At 49.1% G+C, this 23,674-nt stretch overlaps 1 protein-coding gene across 1 annotated transcript in view; it reads right to left on the bottom strand.

Annotated features, from left to right (window-relative positions):
• Nucleotides 1–1,458: 1,458 nt before the first annotated feature.
• The window catches only part of LOC144149360 (uncharacterized), a 32,732-nt gene continuing 10,516 nt past the window's right edge, over nt 1,459–23,674 (bottom strand). Inside the window, exons 2-3 of the mRNA XM_077680929.1 lie at nt 3,485–3,747; nt 1,459–2,460 (exon numbers count right to left, since the gene is read on the bottom strand). Of these exons, the coding sequence (XP_077537055.1) occupies nt 2,110–2,460; nt 3,485–3,747 (614 nt within the window). The 3' untranslated portion in view covers nt 1,459–2,109. The remainder of the gene's footprint in view (nt 2,461–3,484; nt 3,748–23,674) is intronic.

Below are 23,674 nucleotides of genomic sequence, written 5' to 3'. Positions count from 1 at the left end.
GACGTCAACAGCTACCCTTGGGTCTCTGTATGAAACCCTCCGTAGTGCAAAGTGGGATGTCACTTATCTTTGCGAAAGTCAGTTCGAGCAAACAGGCCAGCTATCAGTCGGAAACGAGATCTGGTCAGGGGTATTCGAATAAACACATTTGATCATCAATCCCGCATTGCAACGGCTAATTTAAAACGCGGTGTCGCGATCTAAACGACCTTTTTCGATACACGTGTCGCATAGGTCTTCACCGTCGTTTGCTGGGAAAGCGTTCGACCACAAAGAAAAGTGTCCACAATGAAAGTGTTTAACACTGCAAGGTGTTCTACAACGAAAAGCTCCGCGTTTTGTGCGCTTTGACCAACGCTAATGGCACGCATTTGGAAATGGGCGGAACAAAATTTTCTGTTTAGCGTGCTTGAGAAGCGACAAACTGCGAGATGTGGTGGGGCGGGAAAGACAGAACACAGCCACTCATCTAAAACGAAAAATTAACAGAACGCCCACGCAAGCACGGTCCACAAATGTCGCAATGGTTGCGCGTTTGTATACCTCTTAATTAAGATAGAGGAAGCAATACATTAAGATCCCGATGGCCTTTCCACGTTAACATCATATAAGTGAAACGCAGGATGCATCATATCTCGGAAGTTATCTTGCACAGCGGCTGATATTAGATTAAACCGAAATAATCGCTATTTCCCATGTTGTTTTTTATATATTGTAGTTCCTTGGTCAACCTTATTGGTTTCCTCTTGCCTGCAGTAGTGGCTTCGAGAGCGCCTGCTGCAACAAAGTTACGATTTGTCCACGGCGCCCCCAAACAGTTTGCAGACCCTCGGCGCCCACTTGGAAGCGTTCTATGTTCATTAGACCTGACATAGGCACTGCACGACCTCTGGATGCACACGGGGCAGCTATGCCGATAATACGATTGTCCCTCACTCAGAAAATGTCTGGTTGGATCCCCGCTGCTCGTTTACGTCATGTTAAACCTACTGCCAGCTGTGTACCGTCGCACAGCCATGTCACTCCCTCCGCGTTTCAAAACTAACTCAGGCGAAGTGCCCCTAACCCCTAACAAACCAGAACAAAAACGCTCCATGTCCTTGAGATGTCCTCGGTATGTCCATGAGATGTCCATAAGACGTGAATGGTGCTGCGTCATGTCGCGGGTGCCGCGTGCGAGCAGCGTGGCAGCGGCGAAGAGGCAGAGCGAGCTTGTGGGTGACGGCAGCTGCAGGTGACCGGCAGGTGAAGGCGGCGGAGGCGGCACGGCTTCTTCTTCGTCGTGGTCTCGGCGGTGCGGGCGTCGCCCGCGAGGCGTCGTCCCTGGGACGGCGGTCGTCGTCACGTGTGTCGTCGTCCACCACGAGAACGGCGGCGGCTCTGCGCTTGCGCTCGGACCCTGGGTCCGCACTGCCCGCGCGACTCGACCGAGGTTCTGCCTTGTCTCTGAGGCTGAGGGCAGGTGTACCCAAGCGTAGGGCGGGCTTCTGACTTCACAATCCCATCAAGCTTGGAGCATGCTTTTAATCTCACAAGCTCACCATGATCACAGTGATAGTAGGTGGTGCAATGGATTCGTGAAGGCAACAAGTTCATCTCTTTCGTTACCGGTGTTAGGTAACCCTAAAGAAGCCATTGCGAGCATGTGCACTCGACAACTACTCTGTATACCGTGAGAAAACGACCAGCTACCTCGTTGTCTTGAACTGGTAGCTCTCCCCACCGTCCGTTAAATTTCCGATCTATTCTCTACGGTTCAGCAGTTGCGAACCGTCCAGGTCTCACACCCCTGGTACTTTCATGGGGTCAATGAAGACGAGATTACGCTGAGATAGCTTTTACCTAGTGCTGTGCAACCCGATTTTTCTTTCTAAGCCGCCATTAGTTGCGCTTAGCCCTGCCAAAAAGCTCCAAACAAAGAGAACAGTTTCTCCTCAAGCTTTCCCAAACGCATACGTGTGTGCCCTCCTCCATGGCGGCCCTCGGTCGAGGCGCGCGGCCATTGACTGACCAACTTTCATCGTAGTAACAACAAGATCCCGCGAATCGGTCCGAGTCGCGGATGCGGGCGAGGCGTTGTTCTCAAGCGCAAGCGCAGGGCGGCGGGGCCTAGCTGTGGTAGACGGGGTGCTGGGAGACAGTGGCGGCGCCGGGCGGCGCCCTGAGGGCCGAGAACCCGCGCTGGTACCAGTCCTCCTCGGGCGAGGTGGCGGCCGCCGCCGCGGTCGGCTGGTGTCCGAAGGGCTGCGCGGCGGCGCCGTAGGCCGGGTACCGCGCCGCCGGGTGCGGGTGTGCTGCCGCGGCGGCGTAGGCCGCGTACGAGCTCGTGCGCGGGGGGCCGTACACGCCGCGCATCATGCCGTTGCAGGCCGCGGGCGGCAGCGCCGCCGGCGCGGCCAGGGCCTTCTGCAGCTGCTTCTCCTGCTTGCGGTACTTGGCGCGCCGGTTCTGGAACCACACCTGCGCGGAAGAAGAGCTGTGTTCACACTTGCAGCACGACGCTGCAGACCTGCCGCACGACTTAGCGGCAAAACCAAACACGCACTCCCGGATGTTCTCCGCGGATGAAATAAAACTGGTTGAACTCTTGATTATGACCAAATGAGTTGCGTACACGACGACATGCCTGCCAAGATGACGGGGTGAGAACCACACCTGCTCAGAGTGACCTGGACGATTGGAAGAGAGCTGTGTTCACACTTGCGGTCAAGGCCGTTCTTCGCGATGAAAATTGACCAAACTGTAGATTATCTTCCCGTGACTTATGAATGGAACGACATTTATTGCAATATAACCTGGTGAGCACACCACTCCTAGAAGGCCCTTCGCGTTTCTGTAGATAGTATATCGTGAACTTTTCCTCGCACTTGCTTTGGATGCTCTTTCCGTAACGCGCTATTTCGTAATTCCGTTCAAATGCCTCCGGGGCATACAAATATTCAACGATACAGCACGACACACCGCACGAAGGGAAGACGACACAGGCGCTGACTAACAACTGTTTATTTGATTACAAAGAACGGAATATATAGGCAAAATATTTTCGAAGAGTAGCCGTGCGCATGATCAGTGAACAAAGTTAAGTTATTTACAAACAGAGGGAATGTTGCTATCAACGGACAACCATAGCTCGACAAGTACAAAATTTCTTTTTCGCGGAGTGCTAATGACGAGGTGCTTACACGCGATATTCCCATTTCGTGTATCACAAACGCTTCACAGATTTGGCGCGCGCGTTGGCTCTTGTATCTTCGTAAGATACTGCATTTCTCGAACTGCTTAAGATTCTGCATTTCTCGAAAATATTTTGCCTATATATTCCGTTCTTTGTAATCAAATATACAGTTGTTAGTCAGCGCCCGTGTCGTCTTTTCTTCCCTTCGTCCCGTGTGCAGCGCTGTTCCGTTAACTGACGTACCAACTTGCCCAACTACAAACCCTGCTGCATTCAAACATGTTACAGGCGGACTGTTTCAGCGTGTACCTGAATGCGCGCTTCATTGAGCTTGGTGATGCGTGCCAGCTCCTCGCGGCAGTAGATGTCGGGGTAGTGGCTCTTGGCGAAGGCCGCCTCGAGCTCCTGCAGCTGCTCCTGGGTGAAGGTGGTCCGGTGGCGCCGCCTCGCGGGCGTCGTGGGACTGCACGCGGTGGCCAGGGCGCTGCCCGCGCCACCGCCGCCGCATGACGACAGGCCCAGCTCCGACACGCCGGGCTCGAGCTTGAGCTTCTTGAACGCCCCGACGTCGCCTGGGGGGGTGCGCAGTCGCCAGCGCGCGGGCAATTTATGAGTAACACGCATGACGTCAACATCACATTGCATGGAGAACTGACATGCAAACGCGGAAATACAAACCTAACAAAGCGCAATTTTAAGTGCGAATGCACTTCTTAAGCGAGCCTGAATCGTCCGCCGCCGTTGTCCGCATAGCAACAGCTGCGGGTGCGCGCGCTCCTCGTCTTCCTCCTCGTCTTCCCTAGCAACGGGGGGAGATGGGCGCGCGCTACTCTCCTCCTCCTCTCTCCGCTCAGTGACTGCGGGTGTTGGGCGCCTCCTCTCCACTTCGGGCGGGAGAGCTCTCGCTCGCGTAGCGGGCGCTCCGCATTCCGACGCGTGAGGGCGCTCGTGTAGCCCTCGCCGTAACGGCGGGCGCTACTCTCCTCCTCCTCTCTCCGCTCAGTGACTGCGGGTGTTGGGCGCCTCCTCTGCACTCCAAGATCACGATATCCACCGTAATCGCGCAATCAACAACCGTGTATTCGCACTTACACACTCTCCCCCTCGGGGAAGTGCGAGGGAATTTTTTTTTCTACGGCGAAGATGTTACTGGCTAACTCTCCCGTTTCTTTGCGTACGTAGACCATGAAAAGGCGCTGCGCTCCTTTTTACATCGACACAACCTCTCTTTCAAGCTAATGTTTGCCTTCGGCTCTTCATAATTTGTTATAAGATGGCGTATATTTCCCCCTGAGAAAGACCTTCTCAGCAATGCATTTGCGTTTAAAAGTGAAGCAGACTAAAGGAATATCGGTGTAAGCTTGGTCTTTGCAAGGTGGCTTCCCCGCAGGGAATCCTACTCACTCTTTCTCATTTTGACACCCCCTCTCCCTTCGGCCACTTGCTTGCCTTGGGCGCTTATTTTCATATAAGGTGGCGTGTGCTACCCTTAGAACAATGTTTTCCTTGTAATGCAAACGGTGTAAGCTTGGTTTCATAAGTTGGCTTTCCCGCATTCGGTGTTGCGCAGTGTAGCCTACTCCCAATCCCTCTGAGCGTTTCCCAGGCCAACCCGCAATGCACAAACACCACCACTAGTCATTCACCTTCATGGAGTGGAATGACACTGAATTTCTTTTCTCAAGTAGAAGTATCGCTTGATGAAGTTCCCTCAATGCAATGCGCGAATAGTCATTTACAGTAATCCATTCTCGATATTCACGGCACGAATAGCAATACTTCCTAAATATATCCTAGCCATTATGTTTTGGGTGATTAACTTGCTTTGCCATGACGGTGTATCCCTGGCCAAGCAAGCAAAAAAATTAAGGGCCCCTAATCTTACCATGCGGCAGAGATATAAAGCTGATAGCTGATCGTGGCGAAACATATTCCGCTCGCAGATATGTATTGGTACAAGTTCGGCCCTTCATGTATTCACCTCGAGCCATCAACTAGTTCGCTTTGGGCACACCCGCCATTCTCTCGATCAAATGCTAAAGGAACTCGTGGTTCGGTATGCCATCCATATGATCGGGTTAGTCTTATCACATTTCAGTACAAGAGCTATTGAACTTTTGTCTCCCGTGATGTCATATGGGCTTGTGAATACTTCGGAAGGGGGCCTGGCTTAACACGCATTTTCAAGGGCGGTCCCATGGATCACATTTGCCCACACTCACTTCTGATCTCCCTGCACGCGATGTGCCACCTGTTCAGCTCTGTGAACATTGTATCGTCGTTGTGCGCCTTGGTGGAAGTGTTAGCAGTACATTTAGACCTGAACCGGGTTTTCTCTTATGGGACGAGAACTTGTGCGGTCGTGTGCGGTTAGCGCTGGAGGCTTCACTTTCTACGCTTCCCGTTTGGAGTTATTCAAGCATGAAGTTAGTGTGAATATACAAATTCTTTCTACATGCATTAACAGGGAAATCCGTTGCTTGAAAGCCCACACAATCCACACAAGTTTGCGCAACGCTTGACACGTGTGATGGTGGAATCGCCATTGTAAAGTATCAGCTTGAAATATTCGATGTGGGGCGTTACAGACGCGCCTGTGTACGGTCCCGTAACAGAATGTCTGTGCACGGGGGAATGCCGATACGCTAGTCTTATTACTCATTAAGCGCCGCCACGCTACCATTAAAGAAGTACTGACACCAAATTTTGACGCCTAAAAAATGATGCCTCACAGAAATTTTTGCAGTGATCCGAGGCCGCAATCACATCTAAAATCAAGTTTGATTGTCCCGGCCGCGAGCTTCCACAAATCGGCAGCACTAGCGAAATCGCTTTCGGCGTGACGAAACATCGGCCGACGTGTCTGGCCGGTTCAGGGTGACGTCATATAGTCGTTTTCGGAACTGGAAGAGATATCCTGCGCTGCTGTTGTCGGTGGTATTCGTGGTATTCGTTTGGGCAGGAGACGTGGGTGTAGCTGTGTGAGCAATGCTTGTAAACTTTGCGCACTTTGCGTGTTCGACGTCTTTGCTCTTCAGTTCGTGGCCGGCGCATGGTGTTGCCTTGCACTGGTGCCGAAAACTGCGCGGTGCCGGCACCGCGCGGTGCGCGATGTCGACGCGCACCGCGGCGCGTCGCCGAGCTCGCCCAAGTTGTGCTATGGCAAGCTCGCGGAATTCGAAGTACTGCTCGTGGAAGCCTCTCCGAGCAAATCGACGACGACGCCAAGATGCATTATTTTCCACGCGACGACATGCAGCGCTAAACGTGGACTGAGTTCGTGCGCGGCGGCGGCCGCAAGAACTGTCGCCCCAGCCAGCGGGCTCGGAGTTGCTCTGTTCAGCTTGGGTGTTGAGAACTTTAGGGCTTTAGGCTTGGTATCGTGGCGAATATTTGATCGCCGGTATCTGTAAACTGCGAATGGTCATCCCTTACACAACTTTTCAATCCACTATCATCCCCTTTTTCGCATATAGAGCTTTATTTTGGCGATAATTCCCGTTTCAGCGATCGGTGATCAAGACATCTGCCGTGGCCTATTTTGATTTTAGCGCGCAGGTGGCGCCATCTTTCGGCCGCTTGCCGCACCGCGGTGCCGGCAGTGCTGGGTCAGAGCGCCGAACCTCCGCTGCCGGTCAGCGTAGGCTTACCATCGCGGCATATATCTGAACGCCGCTTTTAAATTCAGCGCTGATAACAACCCCTAGCAGAATTTCTCACCACACTAACAGCTACTTTCTCGCATGTGGAACTTCTTTTTCGCGATCAGATTGATTATAAGAGTGGCGACAAGCTGTTGCTATCACGGTCTGCGCCGGTTCGAGCCGCAGTGATATTAAAAAACGGACGACGGCGAAGACATAGCCGGCCTAATCGCCTGGCCAAATAAAGTTCAGTCTGTCGGGTGGCAGCGACTCATCCGAGTCTGACGATTCAGACGACATGTCGACTCCGCGGGCGAGTGCGGACCATGTGCAATCGTAGCAGACGATGCGGAGAACGTCACTGACGTCACGGGTGAGACCGTGACGTAAGGCTGGCCCGCTTGCAGACTGGCCTTCGAACGGCCATTTTCCCGCGCGGCGACCGAATTTGAAACTGGTTGCAATAAACGTGCTATAATTAATTCTATGCTGGCGGCTGACGGCTTTCGGTTTGATTTTCGTAATTACTGGGCCAATAGGTATTCTTTACAGCATAAAACCTGAAAGCGAGAAATTTCGTGTCAGTACTCCTTTAAGATCATCCCCAATGTAAATTCAAATGCGACCAAAAGCGACCAGAAGCGTAGCTGTTATATCACCATTTGGGAACTATTATTTAGCATTACCCAACGGTGGCTGTGATTCCATTGAAAGCGACCTTTTTTGGAGCGTTTTTTGTCCCTTGACAGACTCTTACTGTCCCCCTGTAAGTGGCCCTATTACTTTAGCTGAGACAGGGCCCGAGGTCGACCAGCTCTGACTGAGTGGCTAAGGTGTTGTGCTGCTGAGCACGAGGTCGCGGGTTCGATACCCGGCCGCGGCGGCCGCTTTTCTGATGGAGGCGAAAAGCAAAAACGCCCGTGTGTACGAGATTTCGGCGTACGTTAAAGATCCCCAGGTGGTCTAAATTAATCCGGAGCCCTCCACAATGGTGCGCCTCATCGCCTGCGTTGCGTCGGTGCGTTAAACCCCACAATCAATCAATCAATCAATCAATCAATCAATCAATCAATCAATCAATCAATCAATCAATCAATCAATCAATCAATCAATCAATAGCATCTGATGGGCTGTAAGGAGAATTTCACATCATCTCCACGTCCCTTTTGTGCCCAACACGGCTTGAGGAGCCTGCTTGTTGTCTGAATAATAAATCCCACATTTCAATAATTCACAAATTGCCACATAGTACGTGTCCTCAAAAGCAGAAAGAACAAAAAATAACGACCTATTGATTGCTAAGGACTCATCAGTTTAACGAATGTTGACTACAAAATATTCGCGGAGATACTAACTAACCGTCTGCAGTTTTCCATGTCCTTGAATATTGGTCAGGATCAAGCGTGTGCACTTGGTGGCCAGTTAAAACACGAATTTGCACATCGCTCGCACAGCCTTTCGGTTCTCTTAAAATTTTTATGAGCAGCTCGAGTTAGTGAACGTTGACCTTTCGAAGGCGTTCTAATGTGTTTGCCGCAGCTTTCCCAATTGTTTTTCATCTTTACACTTTATTGTGTTAGATAAATATTTTATGCATTTGTGTCGTCCACGCTGCCACTTCGAGCGCCCTGGCCTCTTCAAGCTGCGCCTAACAGCGTTTCGTCCACGGTGGGGTTCAACATTGTCATTTTGAAAATAAAGTCGACTTTGACTTTTCGTTGTTGTTGGAGCGTGCTACCATTGGTTCAGAAGTTTTGCAGAGAGTACGTCTCTCTCTCCATTGTGGCTATTCGAGCAGGCTAATAATCAATGGCCAGCTTTCGAAGCCTGTGTCCAAGAATTCGTCTGCAACGAAGGTAAGCTTCCCGCAATAGGTTTTAATTTTTACACTCTGCTTAGAGCTTTTATATCGCAATATTCTTCAGCGCAGCAGCTACGCCATTTTTAGGTGATAGGTGCAAAGTAAAAACACTTGCGTATGTTGACGACTTGGCCTGTTTCTGTCAAGACAAACCGAGTATCGAGGAAGTTATTTCATTCAAAAGGGAATTCGGGTTAGTTTCTGGCGCAAGCTTCATCCTTTTGCAGAGTTCCGGTCCTTATTTCGTCTCATGGGCATTCCCACCAACTAAGTATTCAGGCATCCAACGGCCTCGTTAAGCCCCAAATATTGCTAAATATTGCGGCTTTTAAAGGCGTAGCTGTAGCTGGCACTGAGCCGCACTTCAAGTTTGCGAGGGCCAGTCAGAGAGATGAGATGCTGAGGCATTTTTGAACAAATATCAAGAGATATTTCATTGATGTTTATTTTCCCACAGCCCCTTGCATAGCTAATAGAAGAGATGTGTGTTGGACGTTCCCGCTGAGCCGACAGGTGCTTCAAAACCCCACAATTTATCTCCGCAAACTTCTTGATCTCATCTGCCCATCTAACTTTCTGCCGCCCCCTGCAACGCTTGCCTTCTCTAGGGATCCACTCTGTTACCCTTAATGACCAGCGCTTATGTTGCCTTCGCATTACATGCCCTGCCCACGTCCATTTTTTCTTAATTTCTACTAATATGTCTTTAACACCAGTTTGCTCACTGACCCACTCCGCTCTTTTCTTGTCCCTTAATGTTAGACCCATCATCGTCCGCTCCATTGCCCGCTGAGTCGTTCTCAATTTAAGTTGAACCCTCTTAGTGAGCCTCCAAGTTTCTGCCCCGCAGGTGAGTACCGGTAAGATGCAGCTGTCATACACTTTCTTCTTCAGGGACAATGGTAGGCTGCCATTCATTATCTGAGAATGTCTACCGTATGCACTCCACCCCATTGTTATCCTTCGAATTACTTCTGCCTCATGGTTGGGATCCGGGGTCACAACTTGGACTAGGTAGATATATTCGCTTACCACTTCCACTGCTTCGCCACCTATCTCAAACCACTGTGCTGTCCCGAGGTTATTGATCATTACTTTAGTTTTCTGCATATTAATTTTCAGGCCCACGGTTCTGCTCTCTTTTTCCAGTGCGGAAAGCATGCTTTGCAATTCGTCCCCCGAGTTACTTAGCAAGGCAACGTCATCAGCAAATCTGAGGTTACTGAGGTATTCTCCATTAACCCTTACTCCCACCTGTTCCCAATCGAATGTTCGGAATACTTCTCGTACACATGCCGTGAATAACATTGGAGAGATTGTGTCTCCTTGTCTGACGCATAGCCAAAATGACTCCCGCCAAGATTGGCAGTTCCGCTTCATGGCTGCCCCGTTTTAGACAACATGATTTCAGTGTTCATTTATATTCGTTTATATGTGTCCTTTTTTATGAATATATAACCCACCCGAATGTGTAGATATCACTGCCTACACTATACTGCAGTGTATTAAATACCATATCTGAAAAAAAAAAACGTTTGCACGGCCAGTAGGCACAATCACCTGTTTTGTCGTTAGCTGCTTGTGTTCGAGCCCCACCTCTTCCCCAGCCCGTGACAACAGCTCTTTATAACGTAATAATAATAATTTTTATTTTCTCAAGGCACCGGGTACATGTGCGGGCTAGCCCAAGCCACAAAAAGCTTTGGGGGCCGTGCCCAGCAGTTGCTGCACATCACGGTGCAGCAACTGCCGAATATTGCACTCCTCTGTGTGACGACGACGATGGCTGAACGCGAAGCTTTCTCGTGATGGATTCTCTGGTTGGCCAATCCCGCACTGCGGGTATGTTCTACTCTGAAGGTATACGCACCACTTTTCCAGAATACCCACAGCAACTCTCGAGTATGCACTCCGCAGGCGTAACGTTTGGTTTGGGGTGTACGGCGCGAATCGGTGCCGGCTGCTTGGCGTTCGCTTCGACCATGTCGAAAGGACTTTAAAGAAAGACCTGCCCGTTTCACCAGACAGCATAAGATTTCTATCTGTACAATGTGATAGTTGTGTGCCGTACGATCTTATCATGGCTCTAGGCCTGCATGCCATTTGGAGGTCGAGGATGGCGGTGCGCCATGCAGATCCTGAAGCGCTCACTACTTTGCAGAAAGTATAACCATGCTGTAGGAGATCCACAAGACCCTGACCACGAATGGCTGCCAGTTTTTGAAGAGCTGTGTACTTTTGATGTTCATTGTAAGTTTTTTCGTCAGCCAAAGCATGGCAGACGGTTTTTGATCTATCCTTAACTTGACGTGTGTTTTTGAAAAACGGTAAAAAAAAAGTCGAAATGGAGTGATCGGTAGACGCCGGTTTCAAAATGCGAGAGACCCAGGTTCGATTCCGACCACGGGAAGCGTTTTTTTTTTACTTTAACTTCACCCAGGATCATTCACCCTCGTCGCCAGATAAATTTGGCTTTCCTGCAGGGCACATTAGCGTACAACGTCATTAGTGAGGGCACTAAAGCTTGTCTTTAATAACCAAGTTGGCACTTCGGTGAGTACAACCCTAAGTAGAATTGGCATGATGTTCCCCCGTGTGCTTCGCGTAAGCCCCGTTACACAAGCACGGAAATGTTAAAAGGTAAAAGGTCCGCAGTCCCAGGACAGCGGCAGCCTATAGTGCTGAGCTACAACTAGTGCAGCCGTGTTATAAAGGAGTGCTCAGATGCGATTAAACAGCGTTTACAAAGTCATTCAAAGACAAACAGCAAACGCCACTTGGACATCCTCTCATTTCCCCACACCCGAAAAAGGCTCACCAATGGACACGTGCCACCCTTTGAGCGAAAATAAGGGGCACACGACCGATAAGCCGCCATATCACGTCGCCGCCAAAGTGGCATAACGTCGTGTCAACACACGCGCGCGCGCGGAGAGCACTCGGCAGCGACTACGCCACCAAACGGAGCCTCGGAAAGTTTGCGCAGGGTTCGTCGGCGCACGCGCGTGGAAATACAACACCCCTCGACACGCGGCCTATTCACGCGATGATCACCGCTGACGCCGCGTCCCGGATGACGCAAGTACCGACCGACACCGGCAGTAGCAGCGGCCGCAATTGAGAAAGGAAAGAAACAAAACGTCCGCAGAGTTTGACAGCACGTCCTTGTTCACTCCCTATTCAAAGAGTCCTACCCAGGAGCCGTCGCGAGGGGGAGCTGCTCTCAGCAGGGGGAAAAGCTGGGGAGGCGGGCTTTTTAGCAACATCACCCCTGTTACGACCCCCTCTACTCATTTCAGCGACCACGGGTCCCTTAATAGAGACACGCTCTTCATCGACAATACCAAGGCCCTTAGTACATATTTTCTTTTTCCACTCAGCGCATCGTGACGGAGCATCCGCCTCCCTCTTCATGTTTCACGCCACCGGACCCTCGGGGGTGTAAATTTGTCGCGGGCGCGGGCGAGGCATCCCGCAGGTTGTGACAATGACCGACAACGAGGCGAGGCGCGCGCGTCGAATGAATTTCGAGGACTCACGCAGCGCGCGGCGCCGCTTTCAACGCCGCGCAGAGGCACCGGCTGAGGTACCGGCATTGGCGGGACGACAGACTGCGTCGGAGGAACAGATGCACCTTGCGTGCTGCTGTTTTTGTGCCTTTTCACTCGCTGTGACGTGGAGCTTAGTGCATTGAAGAACATTGCCTGGAATTTCTTTTTTTGTTTTTCTTCAGTTATTTTAATTAAAGGAGTGTAGTGGACTTCGTGACGTATAAGGTCGGCTACTGTTGCTGGTTCCATCCTGGCGGTTGCTGCTCAAATGTCAGGTAAAGCGATAGAACTATTATATCGGCAGATAGCAGCCATGGTCCGCAAAAATCGTTCACTAGAAGAAGCGGGGAAATTTGAGATTTAAAGGGGTCATGCAGACAAAACACAGTTCATTCAAAAATTTCCTCGTTAGAATTACACTGACACCAATTTTAGCTCACACTTCGCTCAAATAAGCTATATAATTAAGAAATAAGAGGATGACCATGCATCCCACTAGCTCATTTCCCGCAACAGAGCCTATGATATCTATGCCCAGCTGTGCGATTGGCTGAGGCCGGCAAAAGCAAACGCAAATTAGGCAGGGCTTATAAGCTTGTCGAACGAGCTATTTGCGCTTAAATGTAATGCATATTCGTTTTACAGCAGTATGAATTGTGGAGTAAAGAATGAAAGTTACGAAAATACCCGTAAACATAGAAGTACCAAATGCGCACTGCTGTTGGCACGGGGCGCGCTATACTTGTTTTAGCTGCACACCAGTCCACCGCTTTGGAGTTGTCTTACACAACAATGTCCCATTGGCGTAAGCGACGTTGTCTTACGTGACACTGTCCATTTTCATAAAAACATGTCATGGGATCGACCTAACAATCAGATTATTTCCCGTATTGCAAGGTCTGTTGGAATTTAGCAAAGTTTCGTCTCTTTTTACCGCATCAGATCAAACTAAAAATTTACAATGCCCTTTTCCTCTCTCATATTAATTACTGTGTCCTTGTTTGGCGGAAAACCACGATAACGAACTTAAATCGCCTACTCGCACTCTAAAAGAAAGCTCTTCGACATATAGCCAATGAAGATTACGACGCGCACACAAAACCGTTTTGCCATCGTTTTAATTTGTTTTCTACTCGCAGTCTTTACTCATATCATCTAGCGATGAGATACAAACAAAGATTCAAAACCCTGAAAATTTATTAGCGTCCCTTGCAGATCTGACAAACCGGATGCCCGTATACAAAACCCGCAACACAGAACCTTGCCTAATACCTTTTTCGAGAACTTCCTATAAAGAACAAATGCTTCGCTGTTCTCTCCCTACGCTCATAAATTACCTGCACAAACAGACAATAACAACAGAAAATGCTAGTAGACAAAAATGCGCACATTTTTGTACATGCTAAATGATATCTTGAGATAAATTTTGAATTTATTCATATGTTGATGAAATGTTTTCTTGTCATTTGTATGGCAGTGTTATCGTGAATAAGTTATCATTCTGCTCTGTGAAATTGATTCCGCTGTTGTGCCTGCTATCTTTCTCTGCGCACTTGATTCTGCTGTATGTTTGCTTGTTGATTTTTTATGTCTGTAACATGATTTAACATGTATAACATGTTAAACATGCCTTGTAAAGGGGGACCCGAACCCTTGTCAAGTGGACAAGCCTGCACTTATTGTTCGGGCCTCTTTCCAATTGTTCTTTAGAAAAATAAAGGTGATATGATTTGATTTGATTGTTTGTCGAGCATACCCCGTGTATCATGAAACGATTACTTTCTACCTGAACAAAAAGAAGCCAGGTGCAAATACGGTCAAAAACAAAGCAACGGCGAAGAACGGTTCGCGGCTGCGTATTGTAGCGCCAACTGGGAGGACTGACGGAAAGCAAGGCTGCGCCTAATGACGCACTGGAAGTTCGTTTGAATACCCGCCATTGTGACTTCATGGCAGACATCCCGAAAACACGCGGTTTGGCGGGAGAATCAAAGTTTCAACATAACTTGATTAATTTCTTGGCCGGCATCGTTTTCTGCCGGTGAAGCGCTGGGGGCCCTACAGAACACGAAATCCTTCTAATGAAACGAACTTGTATTTTGTCTGTATGGCCTCTTTAAATTAAGGAGCTAGAACGATTTCTAGGGTAGGAGGGCAACTGCGTTCGCGTTCCGAGCCAGTTCAGGTCACCTGGACAACCGAAATAATAGAAAATCGTAAGTCATTCCAGTCTGTGAAAGTGGGTGGCCGCTGAAGCTGATCGGCACACAACACGGAGGTGACAGAGAATTTCGAACAAAGGAACGCACCCATTTATTGTGAACTAACCAATTATGACAAGCAAATAAAAATCGGCGTAAATATGGAGTCGGCTTCGCGGCCAATTTTTCAATATTTTGTGTTAAAGTTTCGATGAAACCAGAGTTACAGCTGTATTCTGTAACCATATTTCTCCAACAAATGCCTATGTGTTGGCAGCAAACGGGATTTTTGTAACGTTTACAAGTTCACCGTGGGCAAACTTACGACGAGAAGTAAGCGAAACTTGGAGTAATTATGGAGTCGCCTCAGGGGCCAATCGTATTATGTTTCTTGTTGGGAATTTTTTGACGGATTAGGAGTTACAGCCGCTTTCCGCTGAGCATCACCGATAAAGTTGGCTTTGCCGTAAGGCTTTACTGCTCGCGCACATAAAAAAAAATGCACGGAACCGTAGCCATATAAACATTTGCTTTAAAAGTATGCGGCAGCTTTAGAAACTTTGGATACCGGAAGTGGGCTAGCAATGTCTTTGTGTATAACAGTGAAGTAGGCTATATAATAATTCGAGAGAGAGAGAGAGAGAGAGAGAGAGAGAGAGAGAGAGAGAGAGAGAGAGAGAGAGAGAGAGAGAGAGAGAGAGAGAGAGAGAGAGAGAGAGAGAGAGAGAGAATAAAAATTTCATTTGTCGAGCAGACAACTGTTTGTATACCGTTCTCTAGGGATACAAAAGGCGTGTACTTCGATATGACTGTATACAAAAGGCGTGTACTTCGATATGACTGTTTTGATTTCCCCCTGATGTGATGCTTTCCTAGCATTGCATTGGCGCATAGTCTTGAAGCCAGGTTTGTAGAGTGGAGTGGATAAACTTTATGTAAACGAGCTTCAGGCGCTGATGGCTGGACGGCCACACCTGTTTTGCTGTAAACGCTCCTATAGGACTACTTACATTCTTCAAAAAATTTATTCAGAAATGAAAAAAAATTGATTTGATTCATTATAATTAAAATTAACGAAATTAAGCATTGATAAATTAAGAAAAGTTCGAGGTGAATGAGGTGTGAGTTTTGGGTGGTTAGTGTTTTGTATACCTAATCGTAACGTCCAGCGCGAAGGAAATGCGGGCTAAACGGCGCCAGGGCTCCCAGAGCGTCGAATTCCTATAAAAAATTCCTACCGTTTGTTCGTTTAGTTCGTGGGCATATGCGGACGGAAATGGCTCTAAAACCAACGGCGAAGATTTTGCGTGTCTGCTAGGTTCCGTAGCATTATTGTTTTGGTTTTTCCACTAAACGCCGGATATATGTCAAAGCTTATAATTCTCCGCAAATTTTTGGTGCCCCGGGATTCACAAGTTCGGTTTACATTTTTTTGTAAACAGCACACACACAGCAGGCATACATGTATTCTCGTTCGATCCCTGCAGGAGTGTATGGCTTATGGGGCTATCGGCGTAGGACGCGTTTATTGCAATTACACTAGATGACAGTGAAATCGAGGCTTCGACGGGCGCCCGTATAGTCGGGAATGACATTGAAATACATAATAACGAAGGCGCCGACCACAAGAGAAAAACAAAACAATGACGTTTCGGCCCCCCGAACGGGAGCCTTGTTCACACTCACAAGGCTCGCGTTCGGAACAAGGATGTGAACAAGGCTCCCGTTCGGGGGGCCGAAACGTCATTGTTTTGTTTTTCTCTTGTGGTCGGTGTCTTCGTTATTATGTATTTCACAAGATGACAGTCTAAGGCTATGTAGGAATCACCTGAACTTCCGAACTTTCCTGCTTAAGTTCAGGCAAATTGTGACAACCACAGCGAATTGCTTTTAGACCTACTAGATCTAACAGCAGCCTATCAAGGATGTGTGCGAAAATCCGCCCCTTTACTTACACGATAGTCAAATGGTTATGGTCCAGTAGCGGTGACTGACGCTTGGGAACAATGGGCCTTAGTTCGGCCTCGAACTGTGTCAAATGTGCCTAGGCATGCATTTTATGTATGCCTGACATTTTATGGATGACATTTTATGCCTATAAACTGGCACCGACACGAGTTTACGGTATACCGCAAACACACGGCTTGAAAATTCGGTCCTGGCATGGGACCAAAAATGCACTAGGGAACCTAATAATTGCAGTTCTTGCTTATAACAGCAAGTGGTAATTTTTCGCGACCGCAGTTAGAAGCACCAAGACAGTGTCGAGCGCGCGCTCGTGAGCGCGGGCATATAGCGGCGGCCGCCCGGCAGTTAACAAAACCAAGGAAATGACTATTGATTGATTGTAGCGTTTAACGCGCCGACGCAACGCAGGCGATGAGGCGCGCCGTAGTGGAGGGCTCCGGATTAATTGGGACCACCTGGGGATCTTTAACGTGCGCCGAAATCTCGAACACACGGGCGTTTTTGCTTTTCGCCTCCCTCAGAAAAGCGGCCGCCGCGGCCGGGCATCGAACCCGCGACCTCGTGCTCAACACCGCAACGCCTTAGCCACTGAGCCACCGCGGCAAGTTCAAGGAAATGCCTAGCGCTCGTATGTGCGTGCCTTGCGACGACCGCCTAGAGTCTTCGGCGCAGGATTGTCAAGCCAAGCATACGCACTTTAGAGATTGGCCACGATTGAGCGAAAATAACTCTAGCGTTCGCCGTAACCATGGCAACACTTGCTCGGAACGAGAAAGACACGCGTACGCCCCTCCACTGTGATGTCCGCTGATTATCACTTACAAAAAAAAAATGAAAGAAGCTCACCCTTTTAGCAACAATGATGGAGAAAACGTCGTTGCGGCAGCGAAGAAGCAAATCGGCTGCAATCGCGGACTTAAGCCTTCGTGATGGTCGTGAAGGTTGTGTACAGCTTCGCAACCTTCAAGTCTTATGCGTTGGTGCGAGCTTCCTTGATTTTTGTATTTATTTCTCTCACACACAGCTCGCGCGGGGTATATAACCGCTCTCGCGACTCCCTATACACTTTTATGTAGACGATCAATACCTACGGAGATATTTCCTAAAGTACTGAGACGCAATCAAGCACTACTCGTCGCAGGAGGTGCCAGAAGCAACGCGTGCTATGTTAAACCGGGCTACAAGAGCGTGCGACGACGTTATGCAGATACACTCCACACGGCACCCAGCGAATCTGCACCGCGCTCGAAGTGCACCCGGAGGGTGTAAGTGCATCAGCTCCGGTGTAGTGCGCGCGAACCCGCCCCGACAGAAGGTGCTCCCCGATCGCGTCTCAGCGGGGCCACCGGACGTCCCGCGGCGCGCCGTCCAGGGAGGCCAAGCCAGAGTCCGCTTAGTGCAGAGTAGGCACGACGGAGAATCGCCCGCCGCGTCTCGGCGTTACCCTCGCCCCGCATTGGAGTAACGTACTCTACTGAATTCATGGTGCAGTGCGTTCTACGGCGGGCATGTGTGTATGCACGCCTGCGTGGGCCGCTTCGTGAGGCGTGCTTAATTGCCGATGGGGGGCGCCACAGCACGAGTTCTGGGAGATAATGCCCGCTCTTGTGTGCCGGAAAATGCTAAGCAAGCCACCTGCGCACTGAACTAACGCGTCTCGCGAAGCGTGAGCTATGAGCCTTTGATTGGGTTGCGCGCTGTTGATCGCCCTCTCTGTGAAAAAGGATGAGAACAAAATAAAATATATACTGGTAGTACGAGCATTTGGCTGCGTTAGTAGATCACTACCGCTGTTTTTTTTTCTTTTGTTTTAGTTGTTGGAGTTCATGAATAACTTATGTACGGACGATAAGGATCGCCGCTTGTGAAGCCCAAGCAGCGCCTAGAAAGGCTAGATTACTCCGGCTGACTTTTCTGTACTCACGGTGGCTTGTACTTCGACTTTTGGCGAACATTTAAACGAGAACAAGTGCACGTGCATCCTTTATTCGAGTATTTTTTTTATACTCTCGCCACTGGCGCCGAGTTATGGTCTTATCAAACAAACATATACTTGTACTTTGTGTATGTAGTGTTGAATCTTTAAATTGCATTTTTTAAATATTTTATAATTAAAATAGTCGTGAACTCGGCCTTAGCGTATGTGTATTAAGTGTAAATTGCTTTTGTGCAAACAGCGAAGTTGATGTTACTCTGTTTTTTATGTATGCATTGTAATGTGTTAAGCGTTCCTTGTGTCTGTGAACTGGGCCCACCTGCTATGGTCCCGGTGGAGGCTGGCAGTGTTGTAAATAAATGAGTTAAATGTTCGTAAGGAGCAGCCACATGATGTCAACCACACGTTAACCACATAAAAATTGCTCCTTGGTTCTCTTAAAGTGGAGATTTCACGCCAACTCAAAGTTAGGTGTGCCATCTGAAGTTTAGGCAATACCGCAGCCGCCACGGCGTTGCGCCAAGAGCCCATTGTAGAAATCGGTGGCACGGTCCATGCTCAGTCCCGGCGCCATGCGCCTTGTAGGTGGAAGCATCTGGTGGAAAGTTTCATTTATTTCGTTTATTGACCCTTAAAGGTCTGATGGTATTACATAAGCTTCAAATGAAAACCCAAAACGCCGCATTTCTAAGCAGCCTGTCACAATTTCATTCCTTTTTTGACGGTGCATTTTGTACGAAATTGTATTTAACAAATATTTTGAAGCAAGAAAAACTATCGCCGCGAGTTGAAAAGTCTCCGAATTTCGGTAATAACAAGTGACATAATGTACCTATCAATTTGCAAATATTCATCAAACGGTAAATATTTCTAGTGTGTGATATATTGCAGCTTCCAGTGGGAACGATGCTTCCAGGATCTATTTTCTCTCGCTGTAATTCGGAGTTACCATTCGGTGCTACAATTCGGAGTTAACCATGATATTAGCAGAGACAAGTTGCAAAGCTATACCTGGCCGACATGGTCCCGGTACTTTAAAACGGAAGCTTATTGCAAGTGCACAAGCAGAAGTTCGCGCAGTTTAAGAATATTTTAATGAAATATAATGAAAATAATTGTAGCTTTGTAGCGTAGTGAACGACGAGAAAAAGAAAGTTCTCAATATGTTGTAATGTAAGCTCTCTTTATCGGTCCATTTAATGATTGGAGTGAATGAGCTCTAAAAAACAATGGCTGCAAAGAGGCCGGTTTGCTCACCATACTTCTGTTTTACTCTGAAGATGTAATGCATTGCATGACTCGAGGGCCTGTCAATACAAGTGCTTGCGAATGAAGTATGTATCAGAAAAAAAAACTCAATAGTGCTCTTAAGTTCGGCTTTGCCTCACAAAGAGTGTTATTGCAGTGAAGCTAGCGATGCCAGCATAGTTAAGCGATAATTTATTTTCATGACATAGTTCGTAGTACAGGGAAATGCCATTATAACGTTGACACTACGGACTGAAAGTTCTAACCTTGTCTCGTTTTGCATACCTTTTATTCATCCATTCATTAGTCCATTATTGCGATCTACACATGCCCTAATATAAAGGAGCAACGTGCCTCGCATTCGCGTCCAAGTTATTGCAGTGCCTGCATGCTCTCTTCATATCGCCATTTATGTCTCGAACGACGTTAGAAAGAAGAGGAAGACATTTTTAAATATCGAACGCCTTATTTTTGTTTGTTTAAAATTGCGCAACAACACAAATAACTGACTACTTGTGCGTTTAGTTTGCACGAGTGTGGTTCCAAATAACGCACCTGGAACACAAATTAGCAAGCCTTTGCCGCAAAAGTACTGCGATGAAAACCCATAGGGAGCCGACAACGGGTGCCCAAAGCGTGGCAAAATTCGCTGGCGATTACGATACTCCCTAATGCGATATTCAGGCGCAGCAGCAGTGCGTTGAGGCAGCATTCACTCGTGGGTTCTCTCGACGGCAGCCATGGTGAGCCTCTACGGTGGTGGTGCGGAGTGCGTCTCAGGAAGGGACCGCGAATTGCGTCTTAAGCGAACGCACATCCTAGTCACGCGCACGCCCACCTCACGTTTTCGCCCCAGCCTCGCGCCTTCGAGCGCCTCGTGCGTGTATACAGCATACTGCCCCCTCCCCCACCACCCACCGCATACTTTCGGAGAGCGCTGGCTCGCGCCGCCACGGCGAACTGCCCTCCCCTCCCAATTTCGCGACACTCTCCTCCTTTGCTTTCTTTCATCGTTCGCTTTTAGATGCAAAGTTAGATGCAAAGCATCTCTTGCTCTCGGCTCCGTCGTCCGTCGTCCGTCCATCCACCGGCCCAGGAAGACACCGGCAACCCTGCCGCTCCAGGAGCTCTTTAAGGGGAAGCGTGCTCGTCTCGTGCCGGCCCAGGAAAACACCGGCAACACTGTCGCTCCAGCATCTCATGGTCGGGGCTATGTCCCTCCCTTGTGGCGCCGTCCACACACCCACTGCGCATGCTCGGCTCATCTCGGGCCGGCCCAGGAAGACACCGGTAACACTGTCGCTCCAGGAGCCATTAAAGGGTAAGACACCACCGGGCGTTCAGCAAGCCGAGCATGCGCAGTGGGGGTGTGGACGGCGCAACAACGACAAGGGAGGGGGGGGGGGGGACATAGCCCCGTCGCATCTAATAAAATTACACCATCTTCCCGTAGGGGAAGAACCCTGAGTAGTATGCGAAATAGCCATGGGCTCAACGCAATTTTCCATTTCGTAGTTCCGGTAAGTGAAAAGTGTGGTAGTTACCATGGAAAGCAAACTGTAAATATAACGGTAGCTACGTACATCAACTTAACGGAAACGACGAACTGAAAACTAATGGGCACTTGAATCGACCCCATGGCTGCTTTGCATACTACTCAGGGTTCCCCTGGTGTAATTTTTCTTTCATCGTTCGCTTTTTCTTTCACTCCTCGGTCCAGGCCATGATTCCCAAGGTTACGCCGACAACCGACTCAGCCCAGAGACGGCCGCCAAAGGGCTGCGCCCTAAAATAGGCACCTGTAAAAGGAGCTCACCCCCTCCCTCTCCTGCAAGGGCAGACCCGTAGTTGTATATGCCGCACATTTACTCTTTTGGATCTGCACTGTAACCAATGTTACCTAACCCCGGAGTTATGGACATGAAACACGAGGACCTCTTCACCGCCTTTCAACCACTCCATTCGAAAAATGGAGGGGAGCATTGGGCCCGCATCATGTCAAAAGGGATATGCCACGTTGGCTGTGAATTGCGCTACGGCGATCATGGCGTATGTTCCATTCACCCGTTCTTTCCTTATAATTCATTCTTTTTTAGCTGTTTTTTAATTTTTTTGTCTCACTGTATTCGCCTTGAGGTAGCAAACTCTGCCGTTAGTGGGGCTAACCTCTTCAGCATTGAATAGAGCTTTCTCTCTTGGTCTGGATGGTGCACATATCAGCCAGACGCGCCACTGTGTAAAGTACCGTTTGAGGGAGAGAGAGAGAGAGAGAATAAACTTCATTTAAGAGGCGAACTCCATTGCGAACTCCACACCGGGCGGAGGTGGCGCCCTCTTCACGGGCATCCATATGCGGCTGTCGCCGCCCAGCCGTAGCTGATCCTCCAGGGCGGGGCTGGTCAGCAAGATCCTCCATCTCTCGTTAAAAGGTAAGCTGGAGTTCGGGGGCATCGAGGCTCAGGTAAGGGGGCGGATTCTTCGGGCTAAACCTACACTCTGCTATCATGCGCTGGAGAGTGCCTAATTTTTGACAGATTCAGACCTTTACGCGAACACAGCTCAGAATTCCAACTGCGCTTCGTTTTCTCCGAACGGTTGCTGTCCCCTCAAACGGGGGGAATAGTTCCCGTTTGAGGGAACATCAACCATTTGGAGAAAACGAAGGATTCTGGATCCGAAGGCTATCTGGATTCATAAAAAAAAAAAACTGCACTGTCCAGGATTGCCTTTCCTTGCCTCGCACCTCTGGCCACGGCAGCGCTGTATGAGCATTGCTAACTTTTTGGTCAATGCACGTGTATAGATCTTGTGTTTTGTATGTACTGTTGGATGCACTTCCTTTTTGTCATGATTCCTTCTCGCCTTCCTTTCTTGGGTATATTTCGCAAGCCGTGGAATAAACCAACCATTTGCTAGTCAGCGCCGTGTGTCGGCGTTTCTTTTCCCGTCTTGTTGCACTGTTTTGAATTTCAGTTAGAAAACGAAGCGCAGGTGGAATTCTGAGCTGTGTTCATGTAAAGGTCTGCTTCGAGCGGGCCCTGATTGGCTGAGGGCGGGCGGCATGAATGCGGCGAGAAAGAAGCAAGATGGCGCTTGGGTCCCTGGACCCACGCCAGCGACCCGGTCAACCAAAACCACGTCACGACTTAAAAGAGGCGCAAAGGATGCTTTCGGAACAGATGCAACTCGAAATTCCAGCCAGGTTCCCTCCTTCCGCAGTGTACACCATTGGGCGCGCACACAGGACATGAGAGCCATGCTTTACCGAAACAGAAGTGTTCAAAAGAATGCACAGCCCGAAAACGACGAAACAAAAGAAAGAGAAAGGGCAGACATATCGTTTGAAGAAGTGCGCAGGCAGATTGCATTTATTTTGAATTCGAATTGTATTTCGAATTCGATACTACCTGCACTATATCCGCGAATGCTCGAATATATTAACGTGTGGTTAATTGAGAAAGGCATTTTCTTTCCGAATTAACGGGCCCCAAGCTGGCAGGATCCCCTATTCGCCACACGGCGATCGGACCTCCTTTGTGGACATACAGTTACTTGAAGGTAAATGGCTAGTGTTGTGTGTGCGTGTCACGGCGCGTGAGTGTCTGTGTTGCTTCCCTTAAAGAAATACTCAATATTACGCAGTTTATAGCCTTGAATTTTATTCTATTGTTTACTGCCTTCTGCTTTTAGTAAAAAGAAAACTCCCACCTCCCCTCGCGGGAACCCCTGTGTAGATGCGACGCATAGGCGGAGCGGCGAAGGGACCTCGTTTTATAGCGCGCATAACGCTGAGGGGACTGCGTAAGCCGGTCCCAGTCGATGACGACGTTGGCGTACTTGTAAAGCGGCGTGGACTCTAGGTGTTTGAGCCAAGCGTGCATGTTGCTTCGCCGGAGAACGGCACACCGGTTATATGCGCAGCGCTCCCGAAGGAGAGGAAACCGCGGAAGAGAGAGTACTGCACATGCGCCGGCCCCAGCGCGTCTGCCGCGGTTATGACGCAACGTGCCGCGGCTATGACGCAACACAATCCAACACAATCCACTTTAATCCAATCCAATCCAATTCAAGCCAATCCAATCCAATGCCC

Source organism: Haemaphysalis longicornis, unplaced genomic scaffold, assembly GCF_048455015.1.
Source record: "Haemaphysalis longicornis isolate Haplotype H1 unplaced genomic scaffold, Haemaphysalis longicornis Haplotype H1 scaffold_8, whole genome shotgun sequence".
Taxonomy (NCBI): Eukaryota; Metazoa; Arthropoda; class Arachnida; order Ixodida; family Ixodidae; genus Haemaphysalis; species Haemaphysalis longicornis.
Note: the sequence above shows the minus strand (reverse complement) of the source record. Positions and strands in the feature narration are given on the sequence as shown.